At 34.6% G+C, this 13734-nt stretch overlaps 1 protein-coding gene across 1 annotated transcript; it reads left to right on the top strand.

The window, feature by feature from the left end:
* The first annotated feature begins 746 nt into the window (after window positions 1-746).
* On the top strand, window positions 747-12155 carry LOC142979776 (pupal cuticle protein 36a-like). The gene is made up of 3 exons (XM_076124939.1): window positions 747-899; window positions 1786-2452; window positions 11158-12155. Exons 1-3 carry the CDS (start codon window positions 891-893, stop codon window positions 11466-11468), a joined length of 987 nt encoding a protein of 328 aa, XP_075981054.1. The 5' UTR covers window positions 747-890; the 3' UTR covers window positions 11469-12155.
* The last annotated feature ends 1579 nt before the right edge of the window (window positions 12156-13734 follow it).

Below are 13734 nucleotides of genomic sequence, written 5' to 3' on the forward strand. Positions count from 1 at the left end.
ATTTTCAAGCATTTTGTCAAGCGATTAACCCCCGAAGGTTTTTGCTAAATTCAAGCTTATTAAATTTGCCGAACTGATAAAATTAGTTGCAATTCTTCTTTATTTTGAATTAAAAATTCATTTTTTAAATATCAATAAAATGAGTTTATGCGCTAATCACTTTAAGCAATCCTAATCACACATAAAATTGAAAAATGACCCTTAAAGCCAATGCCACTGTAATCTACATATATACGGAGTACAATACATCCTGTAAGTGAAACCCTTTGTCGGATCAGGGATATCGACACAGAAAATAATATCAAATTTCTCACATTCCCTGCAGCGGCCGTGATATCATTTCCAAAATCATTATCTATCAATACATAGGTATAATACTAATTACATAAAAAAACACTTCAATTAAAATCTTCTAAGCGTATTATTTTCGAGTGTCACAAAAGCTAAATTACTTTGCGTCATTAAACACAACAAACATTTTTCAACTCTCTTCTATCAGCAATTTTTCGATATTATCATATTGCTAAATCATAATAAAATGTATAAAAAGTTAGTACCTAAATACCATTTATTATTATTTTTCAAATGATCCAAAAAGCCACTGGCCGTGATCTATTTACGGAATAAATCCTGTAAAATCATCAGTCAAAGGGTTTGCCCGAACACGGATGTCGACACGTAAAAAAAAATATTAAATGCACCTCTCGTCCCACATTCTCTAATAAAGGAAGATCAACCTTCTTATTGCAGCGGCCGTGATATCATTTTCAGAATCATTCTCGCTCAACTGGGAGGTATATATTCGTCGGATCGCCCAAGCACATCACATTCAACTCAGCTTCGTCTTACAAACAAGTCGTCTTCTTCCCTATTTGTTTTATTATATAATAATGAAATTGGTAAGTGCGTTTGCCTTACATTTTTGCTACGGTTAGTGTCAAACGTCGGATTGATTGATTGATGAGAGACATCTCTCATTTTATTTTCTAGGACTTAAACTTTTACGCCCTAGAAAAGACGCTAAAATTCAGTTTGTTAAATTTATTTTTATAATGTTTTATTGCTATATTTTTATTTTATATAGTTCAACTTAGTATATCTATTAGTTATAACCTATTTATCAAGTACAACTTTGTAAAGTGATCTATAGAGGTAATTATAATTCCTTTAGGATCTTTTCGTGAAATCTTTGTAGACAGTCCCATTAGAATTATTTTTCATGAAACCTTTGTAATTACTAATTACTTTGCTTCCTTTAATTGGCGATCATTAATTAATTTCTTTTATCGAACTTTCTTTCAAAGAAACTGAAAGCTTCAAAAGCTTTTGTGTTCTTTTATACACATTTTCCTTAAGGCTTCTTATTAAGCGTTTTCTAAGTCCTAATTTTAATATTCGCAAAAAATCTTGCACAGGTCATTAAAAATGTATGAGTACATCCATCACTCGTATTTGAAATCGACATTTCGTAGTAATTACATACTTACGAGCTAAACTTACGCGTGCAATTAAACAAAATGTCTATAATTAAAACATGCTCATCATCGATTTGAATTTCAATGAGGTAACTGCCATTTGAGGCGAAAAAATCTGGGTTAAAAAGAATTGGGGCAGGGTTGAATATTGAACAATTTTTTCCAATACATTTGATGTGTCAATGGTGCTCATCTTGAAGTAAAACCATCTAAACATAGCTTTATAGAACCAACAATTTACTTCTAACTAGGTTTGACCTGACTTCATAATGTCAAATGATCATAATAAAACTTGCTTTTCTCTTTGCAGTTCATCGTAGCCGCTGTCCTCGGCGTCTGCCTAGCAGACCGTCTTGACAACAAATACCTCCCTCCTAGAGGAAACGCTGGTGCCGGTGGTTTCGGCCCAGGATTCGGTGCTGCTGGAGCTCCTAGCTTCGGCGGTGGCCATGGAGGAGCCGGTGGAGCCGGTGGCTTCGGCCATGGTGGTGCCGGAGGTGCTGGAGGTTTCGGCCGTGGAGCCGGCGCTGGCGGTGCCGCTGGATTCGGCCACGGTGGCGGTGCCGGCGGCGCTGGAGGCTACGGTGGCGCCCAACACGCTGGAAACGGATACAACGCTGGCGCTGGCGCTGGCGGCTACAACGCTGGAGGCCGTGGTGCTAACTCCGCTGACGCCAACGCTCAGATCCTCAGATTGAACAGCGACGTCACCGCTGAAGGCTTCTCTTACGACTTCGAAACTTCCAACGGAATCCGTGCTGATGCGTCCGGCGTTGCCACCAACGGTGTTCAGTCTTCTGGCAGCTTCGCGTACAAGGGTGATGATGGTCAGGACTACAGCATTACCTACACTGCTGATGAGAACGGCTACCAGCCCCAGGGTGCCCATCTGCCCACCTCTCCCCCGATCCCTGAAGCTATCTTGAAGTCTTTGGAACAGAACGCCCGTGATGAGGCTGCTGGCATCATTGATGATGGTGAGTCCAATTTGCCTATATTTACCAAGCTTTTGACATAAATCACCCAAAATTGTAATACATGCAATATCTTTACAATCTTCCCAAAGTAACCATTTGTCCCAAAAAAGTGACTCAACTATTCAAGATTTTTTACCATAATTTTATAACGACAGAACGTAACTCCCAATTAAGTTGTACATCAAAGTACAGTAATGACGGATGAACAAATCAATTACCAAAATTATATAACACTTTGACTAATTCATCAATCGCGTGAATACAAATTCAATCTAATTATAACTAAAAAAATAAACAAAAAAGCTGCAAAAAGATCAAATAAATTAGAGCCATTAGTTGAAAATTTGAGTAAAGAAATAATTACGACTGATGTTTTGTGGGTTGACAAAAAGCACCGCAAATCGTTAAGATGTTCGTGAGCTCTTAAATACGCGGGTAACCACTGATTGACCTTGTCATAATGCAGTTGATGGACATCATTTAGCATACCTAAAACGACTAGGCCATTAAAAAAATAGCCAATTACTGTCCCACTGCAAAACTACACACACTAACCAAGAGCAACTTTGCATACATTTACGAGCATTTCACAGATCTTGGGGGTAGTAAAAAAGTAAAAAAAGATCTTCATAATATAAACTATTTATTAACCATGAGTGATAGACATTTATTACATTTCTATTGCAAAATATTATTCAATTTCTAATACACTATTTGTTTACTAACAAATCCATCAATTTTCCAACACAAAACCATTAAACCTAACTGTATTAGAAACCCTACATTTACAAATACATTAGAATTTACTAACAAAACACTTGAACACTAGATGTACACTTAATCTTGTCTAGTCTTACATTACCTTAGGATCACGAGCACTGATGAGTTACAAAATGACGTGGGATCGTTGCATCACACATCGTGATCTCTCTGGAAGCACAGAACTACAGGTCGACTCTTAATTGATTTCACAGCTCGAGCATAACGGTTTGCAAAGCTTAAAGGAAAATTTGCCGTTGAAAATTCTTGAACGATTTATCAAACTACTCTTTATGACGAAAGTTGTAGGGACAAATTCAAAACCTTATAGAATCGGCATCAGAATCATTTCTTTGTTAAACATAGGTAAAATAATTATTTGATAAAAATAATGAAATTTTTGTTAGAAAACTTTTGATGTCGCCATTGAATAGATAAACTACCGCTTAATGTACTCAAAAACCAGGCATAAGAGTTTTACTAACTTAACTGCCTTTTAGTGATATTAAAAGTTGTTATAGATCAAAAGAATAGATATCTCTTGTTACTAATATCTAAGAAAAACCATACCTACATTGGTATATAAAAAATACGGCGGCGCATGAATCAATCCATCTAAGGCTGACAAATGCAATGCTACATACAGATCATTTCATAGCCCTTTGCGGCTATGACATAATACAACCTTGTCAAACCAAAGTCAAGATCTAAATTAAAAGCAGATTCACCTATAAAAAACATGTCCTTTAATTACCTATACATAGCCGTTTGAATGTAAATAATTGGGTTGGACCGACCGCCTTATTTGAAAGTAACATCTGCCTTGCGAAATCGTAATCTTACATATTTCGAATTATTCATTGCAATGGTCAGTTGCAATATTATTTATAGGTATTCCGTTTGTTTTGATCATTAATTCATTATTCGTGTAGTTAGTGATCGACCTATATCAAAGATGTTCAAGCCGCCAGAAAACCTTTGAACGTCAAAAGCCTTTGGGCGGCTTGAACAACTTCGGGCGGCTTAACGACTGTTATCTTATTGATGACAACCAGAACCGACTTTTACGTGCCCTCCGAAGCACGGAGTTGCTCAGTTTAAACACAACATGCGGCCACCCATCTATGGAATGTCCGCGCTTATGTTGACTTAACTCACTGATTGTTTACCGACCGATGAGCACAACTTTACTATTTATTGATAGTGAGAATTTTGTTGTAGGTTTCCTTTAAGCGTGACTAGTTTTGTTTTGTTAGTGCTTTTGGTTCATAGTTTAAACTGTTCCTAGCTTTTTCTATTGTTCTATTTGCCAACAGTTCGCGCGTTTATTTGCTTGTAAATGTTGAAACATCTTAGACGGTTTTAACCAATTAAGGTGAAGTTGTCACTCAAGATTGACCGCGTTAAAGACGGTTACAAACGAGTCATAAATCAAAAATGTAATTTCGTTGTGAAATGATTGATATTTTACTTAGTATTATCACGGAAATACGTAGTTTGTTATAATTGATGTTTGATGATGATTCTTTAATGAAATCGTGCTTAATGATAGCGAATCCGTGGGAAATTTGAAGCTTGACAGATAGACGATGGTGATTAGAGTGCAATAGTGCAACTGATATAAATACATTTATAGTATCACGCCTTATTTCGGTATAAGTAGGTAATAGAACAATTTAGTCTTCATTAATTTAGAGGATCCTATATTTCAGTCCCTTATATAAAACTTATAAATGCTATATTACATTTATTTTTTACATCTCAGCTCTTTACTACTGTCCCGCAGCTGGGTAAGGGTCTCTTCCTTAGAAAAAATACAGTCTTATAGTCAATGAACTGTAGCCATAATTTCAATAGCTTTTCAAACACCCAAATCTCTTTGCGTTGATCAAATTTCTATTACACTTTTTATACAAAAATCATCTTCTAAACAAAATAATATGAAACAAAATTCATACTAAATTCACTTAACACGAACACAACTTGACATTTAAAGTCGTCAATACAAATTCACAGTTGAAAGCTAAAATCTAGATATGATTGAATTTATCTATTGCGTTAAGTGAGCGACGAGTCCCATGATTGATTACAACGCATTGATGGAGAGATAGCGTCAGTTGATCAAATTGTTCGTTGTTGCGTTGATCAGATTGAATTGTTGATCAGTTGTGCGTTAATAAGCTTGTGACGCGTTGTGATTATTATGATAATGTTTATTGTAGATCTTTGTTAAATAGTTATTTGTTTATTTTTAGCTATTCGATTCTATTTTGATAAACTTTTCTATAAGATTAGAGCTTTTAGAAGTAATGTTCCGTTTTTTTTATTTCAGTCTTTTTTAAATCGTTATAAATTGGTATGATTTTTCAAAAGACTAATCAAAGCAACGTTTTTTTCGTCAATATTGCACATTTATTCATTTTACTTTTGACATATTTTTTACGATTTTTAATTCACCTGCCCTTTTTCAAGGCGCATAATCCTTTCTAAATAAACGTCCATTAAATTACTCATTGCAAATAAAAGCAACATCTTTAAACAGATTCACACGGATCTCGGAATGACCAATATTACTCAATAGACTACTAACTCTAGGATACTAGCATTACGCCCCGGCGCCGGTCACGTTTCGACCGCATTCGACTCGACTCGCTAGGCGTGGTCGATCATGATACGTACAGAAAGGTCAGTCTGTCTGTCTGCTAAAGTAAGGGAATATAGGCTAGAGTAGAAATGATTCATTTATTCGATTTTTTGAATGTTGTTAATTTTTGATATTGTCATTAAAATTATGACGTATTGGCTAAATTGATATTCACATCATTAGAAAGGAGGAATTGAAAAAAAAAGGTTTGTAAATTGTCATTCCGTAAAGGAAACTAAAGCTAAAAATACGATTATCGCTACTAAGTCATTTAGACTGCCTAGATACTAATAACATAGATTAACAAACAGGTTATCCTTATAGGCTCTTGATAAGTATCACTTAATTTCAATATAGTTACCCCAAAAAGCAGCTTTCTGGACTTACTATTAAAAAAGTCGTCAAACCCACATTTCTTCAAAAACTACCTACAACAGTTTCTCACAAAATTCTAGACCACAACTAACGTAAACATTACAAAACATATGAAAAGCATTTTATAATGACGTTTACACACAGACGGGTATAATCGCGAATATTAATGACTTCTGCTACAGTAATAAAGGCTTCATCTAGATAATGACGTGTTGCCACATCGTGTGTACTGAGCTTTACTTGTTTTGAAACTCTTTACCAGGTTATATTAGTACTTTCTTAACGTAGATACAGTGGTGAAGAATGAACTTTATAATTTTGTGCCTAGTTACTTAATTTGGGTGTGATTTTTTTTTAAATTTAGTAGTGTCGGAAAATGATCTCAGAATCATTTAAAGTTTATATATTTGTTATATATTGATAGCGGTTTTTACTTGTATTTACTGGTATTTAATTTTTCTACTTTATTTATGCTCAATAGGTTTAAGTCGAAATTCGGTACTTAAACAGTAGTTTTCATTTCATAACTTTTTTCTTTTTTCAACCCGTTACTATTCCACTGCTAGGTAAGGGTCTTCCCCCGAACGTGGGAAGGTTTAGGTACTTATACAGTAATTTTAATTTGTTAACCAAACGTGAAAAATAATTAGTTTTACTACTTAGTTACTTTGTTTGAGTTTTTACACTCAATAAATTTTCTGTACATAATATTTCGTATACCTAACGAGCGTATCTTACAGCCTTATTCAAATACACCGTACAATCAAATTCAATTGTTCGACAGAAACAAAACACAATATCCCATAGATACAAAAGGCCATAAGTCACATGAAAAAACTATATTATTAAGTCAGAATAAAAATATTTATTCTTAACACGTTGTCATAACGCTTTGTTGGACGTTCACATTGCAGAATGTGGGAACGGAAGATCTTAAGATATTTTCTTACTATATTAATTACTTTTAAATTGTACGTTTTGTGTGTCTGTTTGTGTGAATAACTCGCTAAATAGCTGCGTAAATTTTGATGAATTAGCAAGTTAACTGCACGAATTCTTTGACAGTTTGTAATTTGATTTTGCTTTGTTCCCCCTTGAAACTACTTTATAGTCGTTATTTTGATCAAACTTTAAGTTTTGAATAGTAAATTTAATTAGAGGTTAATATTGGTAGTTAGAAAAACCGCGGACTTACGTCTAGTTTGAAAGTTACAAATTCAGTTCTTAGTAAAATTTTCGTGTTCAACCACTTTTTATTTAAACGAGATTTTATCTGTCTAATTGTTTCATTTTAAGATAATGATTTAATCTCCATTGTTTGAAAAATGAATTTGTTAATGAATTTGTTACTTTTGCGGAGATTTATATCATTTTGATTACACAGATAATTAGTTTACATTACTCTTAAGATAATAAATAATTTACCAAAATAAAAATGTACTATTTAAGTATAATGTAAACTTAGGCTATGAATGATCAGAACTATAATTTTTCTCATTTAAAATTACTTTAAAATAGGATTTTGCGCAATACGCAGTCGTCGTTTACATAAATACATAAATACAATCACGCTTTTATCCTACAGTGGTAGGCAGACACCAGAGAACATTTTTTTTATAAACACAATTTTCTTTTATCTCTTCGATTGTTGCTAGTCGACAGTAGTATCAAATAGTCCCTCAGAACTCTAACTAAATTTTATTCAATAGTAATACAACTAAATACAAGTTTATAAGTAAACGTACTTGCTCTGCTAAGGAACAGTTTAGTAGGTTAAGACCCCGCGACCTTTAGATAGCCAGTCTCTTACTGCATATTGTCACTATCTTTCACTATTCGCTATGTAAGGCAAGTTTTTATACCTATATTCTGTACTACGTGTATGTTTTTGGCTAAAAACGTGTAGTATGGTTAGTTTGCCTCGCCACTGCCACGGTACTCGAGGGTGGCAGTTTGATTCCCACGCGGAACCAATATGATTTTTGGGTCTGGTTGTTGTTTTTGTCATTTGCTCTTGCGGCCTAAGGGAAATTCTTATGCGATCATTACTAAAGCAAAAATGCATTTATTTTGTCAACACAATTGCGTAATTTAAACTATAAATCTTATAACTAGCTACAAGTAGTTTTCTTTTCCATTATATTTATAACGTTTAATATAACCATCCCACTATCTATTCTATATATTCTAAACAGCCCAGAACTTTCCACGCAAAAAGCTAAGACATCGAGTTCCTTTCATAGAACTGATTCTTTACCAATATCGTTTGATGTCCACTAACCAGCTTCTATGAATTAAATAAAACATCTCAATAAAGTGACGGCTATTTTTCGTAACATGACTGACAGACAGACAGACAGATTAGCCGTTGAGTAACTTAAGGAAGGTAATGAGATGGTACTTTCGTTTAGAAGCGGTGATTATTACATCAGTGTTTGTTTTGTTAAACTTGTCGATTTTGTTGGGTTTTAATTGAATAAAATGTTGTAACGCAATCTATTACTCGCAATGTCATTGGTCAAGAAAATGATTTCGCAAAATTCTTATATATTTTTCTTACTCTGGTTGCCCGTTCTACAGTTTAGTTAATTATGTCTTCATTGTTTCCTAATCCTCGATTGTTTCCACCCTTAAAATATAAAATAAATCACTAAAATTTCGTCCGCCATTAAAAAAATCTTACGAATTTACAGAAAAAATCACATGTCATCTTTAGAGCATCCCTTTATATGAGATAAAAAATAACATGTCATTAAAAAATAGTTTTCAAGTCACTGTTTAAAACATCGTCATATAATTTTATCTTAAAGCCATTAGTATTTCTATACAACCGCATACATAAATCTAAGATACAACCGCTACTAAGTTTTCTTAGTAAACAATTATCATGATTCATCCAATCAGTCTCAACAAGCCACTTTGCAGTATCTATATACAGTACGGTCATCTCTGCATTCTAAATAGCTTCAATACAATTTAAATAACTGGAGACTTAACGAGAACGTTCATCGCTGGCCTTGGGAGCTTTCGATGGGTCGCGTGTGGGTATAAAAACAGCGATGTATTCGCTACTAGGCGGTGGTATAGCGATTTTTTGACGAGCGATTTGATGTAGGGAATTTTCGGGATATTTGGTATTCGATAAAATAAGTCTTTAAATTATTGCGATTGGGTCTTAAATGCGCTAAAAACTAATATAGATATTGTTATTTAGAACACCATAAATGATTTTTAATATAAACAATGTAAACCACTTAGCAACTAAAACGAATGGCATATAGGTTTCTTTTGTCAAAAACTAAGAAATAAGATTTTTTGTTAATATTCCGATCCAACGGATAGTAAATGACAGAGTTATATTACCACATTATCAAATTATAAAATTCTCAACAATTTCCGTACACCAGTAAAACTACTTTAAACTATTTACTTAACTATTAAGTGAAATTGATATTGATTTACTAAATATTTGAAATTAGGACGCGAACCGTTCTGTCATATTTTTCATACTTACAACATTAGTGACTGGCGGTAATTTAGCAGGTGTATTTAATATGAAAAGCGGTCTAGTTTTTCTAGGAATTAAACGATAGTGCGGCCTTAACATTACTCAATAAATTGCCGCACGCGTTAAAACGTATCTCAAATTTTAGTACAAACTGCATTTTTAGTCTTTTAATAACTCATTTACGAGGTCAATGCTACCAACATAATTACTAACCAATCTACCAAATAAACTTCTCATAATTTGAAGAACAATAACAAAATTACAAACGACAATTTAAAATAAAATACACATAATTATAATTGCCCATAATTATTTCAAGTCGCGTATTTCGTGGCCTCTGACGAACAATACAGAAATATGTGCGTGATCGCGATTATGAAACAATGTTGTAACTGAAAACTGTTTAAATTATATGCCTTCTTATTCCTACGGTATTTTTCAAAGGTCATTTTTAATATTATTTTAATCATTTGAATGTTTAATCATTGTAATTTTGCTTGAGGCACGGCTAAATGTAGTTCATTTTCGTAGTTTCAAAAGCGATGCAGTACTTACTTCATTCCATCTAATTATGACGTTGCTTATTGCAAAGACTGTCTCAGGAATTGCTCTTAGCTAATTGTTATGTCAGCGGCCCATTCTTTGTAGAAGCTTCGTACCTTGTCCCTGTATTTTAGACTATTCTAAAAGTGAGTACATGAGGACTCAAGGCCTAACCTCTCCGTCGTTCGGGGAGGAGACCCTTGCCCAGCAATGGGACAGCAACGGGTTAAAAAAACTTGAAACCATCATCAATGAATTACACCTACAAAGATTTCTACAAATTCTTTATTTCTGTTATTCAAATACAATTACCAGATGCTATCTTTACTATAATAGAGCAGTTTAGCACTATCAAAATTCCTATTTCTATAGTATTTATAGTACACAGTTTAAAAGTTCGTGCATTAAACCCCGATCATTTGTAAGATTACACAGTAACTTAGTGCTTATACAATCGTTAGGTTTCTTAACTCGAGAATTGATCGCGTGAAATGCCCTGGGAACGGTCGGCAAGATAAGCGTACATTACCGCGTGACTCATCATTTTATATACATTGCTACTTCGACTCGAATTACAGTAATTCATTCAATTTATTTTATTAGTGCCGGTTCAATGTATTACGGATTTAGATAAAGGTATTTGTTTGTGAATGCCTCTTCGTGGTGGGACCGACTAGTGCTATTGACTTTAATACTTCTGCCTTTACCTTTAAGATATTTTTATCTAAAATCCAACTATCACTCAATGATGATTGAATCATTAGCCACTTTATTCGTCCACATAACCTGGAACACCGTAAATCTTATCATAGAAATATATCTTTGTATAAGATCTTTTGATTTACATTTCTAACCAAGACCTTTTCCATCTTCCAGGTACCTACCGCGGTGAGGGCGCTAACGGTGGTGCCGCTGGCTACTCCTCCGGCGGCCCTGGTGGATACTCCGGCGCTGGTGCTGGTGGTGCCTTCGGCGGTGCCGGTGGTGCCTTCGGTGGTGCTGGATCTGGTGCTGGAGCGGGAGCTTTCGGCGGTAGTGGCGCTGGAGCCGGTGGTGCTTTCGGTGGTGCCGGCGGCCGTGGTGGCTCCTTCGGTGGTGCCGCCTCCCGCCAATACCTCGCCCCCAACGCTGGACCCAGAGGCTCCGGATCAGGCAACTTCAACTCCCAAACTGGCTACCGGTATTAAATGAACTGATATCGTGTGATGTGAGAGGCAATTGACTGTGCAAATTCAGAACAAGGAAAAATAAACAAAATCGAAATCACTGAAGAGCGATTTTCTACTAATATCGACTAGCTATCGATAAATTTCGTATGAAAATTTCATCAGCGCCTCTAGTGGGCGTTGTGGGAACTATTTCCCAAAACATTTTAAATGTCAAACTCTTGATAATCGATAGTATCGACTGTAGAGAAACGCGCTACTGAAGTGATGCCTCAAATTGATTGTTTTGTTTTAATTTGCACATTCGTTGAAACAACTGTCTGTCTGTTTGAATTTGTATTTATTAGATATTCTATTTCGATTCTTTCTCGAGTTTTCCCTCCGCATCACGCCAGGTGAATGTACAAACGAATATAGCTGTGAACCTGTTTTGTGATGATTATGTTTAATTATTATTGTTATAAAGTTTTGTTTATAGAAATAAAAACTCTCTCTTCACTTTGCAATGTGATCTCAAATCTTTGTATAAATCTCTTTTTTTCTGTTATAAAATTGATTTTTCCTGTTAAAGTAATAGTTGTTAAGGATTTTATACGGCAACGCATGGACAGTAATAGCGTAAGACGGAAAATGTACAAAAAAAGTTACATTTAGTTTTTAAGAATTGTAAATATGAAATGAAGCAACGAATATACGACTTAATGCAAAGGTTTTGGTTTTGTTTATTCCTTCGTTATTCTATATACTAGTACCTAGGCCATCTAAAATAATAGACTAACTTACTACAAACAGGTATTTTTAATTCAAGAATAACATACTACGTTAGTATTTAATAGATTTTCTATACCTAGACTATTTGTCAAAAAAATTCTAAAGAGTTTCTTAAATAAAATAAAGTGTCGACAAAAATCTTCCCAAAATTTGATTGTTGAATTGATATTTCAACCGATAATTGTCTTAAATACGACCAACTAAGAACCTCAGAATAACTTTACCCATGACAGAATAAATGATTTAGTATAATTAGTTCGTAAAAATAGCAATAGATAATAATCTTCCCAAACTATTCAATACAATTAACAAATCTTATTATTTTTAAAACACAAAGTGAAAATAAAATTTGGCTGTAGAAAACGCCTGAAATTTGACTCTGAAAAACACTATAACGACATGCATGACCCGGGAACTAAATCCGAGGTCTCTTTTCGGTCTCGCAATCCCGCGCGCTAGGACCTCGAAGACAAGTCAATTACATTACTCTTCTTACCCCCGGTTTCCGAGGTACATTTAGCGGTAGTTCATCTATTCAATAGTGTTAAAACTCATATAAATAAACGCTATTGAATAGATAAACTACCGCTAAATGTACTCAGAAACCAGGGGTTAGTGAAACACCCTCTCCCAATATGCAAGTAAATTAAATTAAGCAATATAAGTACATTCCATTGTTTCTCACAGCTATATTTCAAATAGGAACCCATCTTTATCCATCGGTTATATTACCTAAAATGGTGTGTGGTTAAATGAAAATTATACCGAAGCGAATGCATGATTTATACAATGATCTATCACATTGTGTTCGTAGTTCAGGTGTCAAGCCATAGATGGCGTTACTGTTGCGCGAGTTATGAAGTTTCGGATTAAAGCTTTTTAAACTACATGCTTGTACTTCTCGAGGGTGTAGACAGAGCTGTACCAAAATGCTGTCTTTCTGCCTTTTGAAATACAGGTCTAATAGTTGTGTGAATACAAGCATGTGCCATTTACACAACTGATGAAAAGTTTAAATCCATGGCGTAATAATGCCTTAACGATATTAAGAGTGTAAGTATAAAAAATAAAAGCTTTTAATATTAATAATGAACGACAACAAACTGAAAAATCTTTGCGTAGTTCTCCACAGCATGCCAGTTCCCCAACTCGCACATAGTCTCACGGTCTAAGCCTTTCCTCATCCTGTGGCCATCCACGGGCCAGTAATAATAGGCTACATTTATTTATTTATTAAATCAACAGTCGCCAAGCGTTCTCAAAGGGTCCTTTCTAAAACTCGACCCAGCAAAAACCTACTGAATAATGAAGACGAACATCATTTACTTTAAAAGGAGTCAACAAGTAACAAATTAGCATCTAATGTTTTAAAAACCTGTCTTATTTATAAGGTATGGAGTCTTCATCACTATTTATGGGATAAGGCACGGCATCAATGAGTGTTTGATAGGATATAAGGTTTGAATGAAGCTGTGATGTTATGGATGTTTGACCATTTTGAATTTGTGATGAAGCA

This window comes from Anticarsia gemmatalis, chromosome 17 (assembly GCF_050436995.1).
Source record: "Anticarsia gemmatalis isolate Benzon Research Colony breed Stoneville strain chromosome 17, ilAntGemm2 primary, whole genome shotgun sequence".
Classification (NCBI taxonomy): domain Eukaryota; kingdom Metazoa; phylum Arthropoda; class Insecta; order Lepidoptera; family Erebidae; genus Anticarsia; species Anticarsia gemmatalis.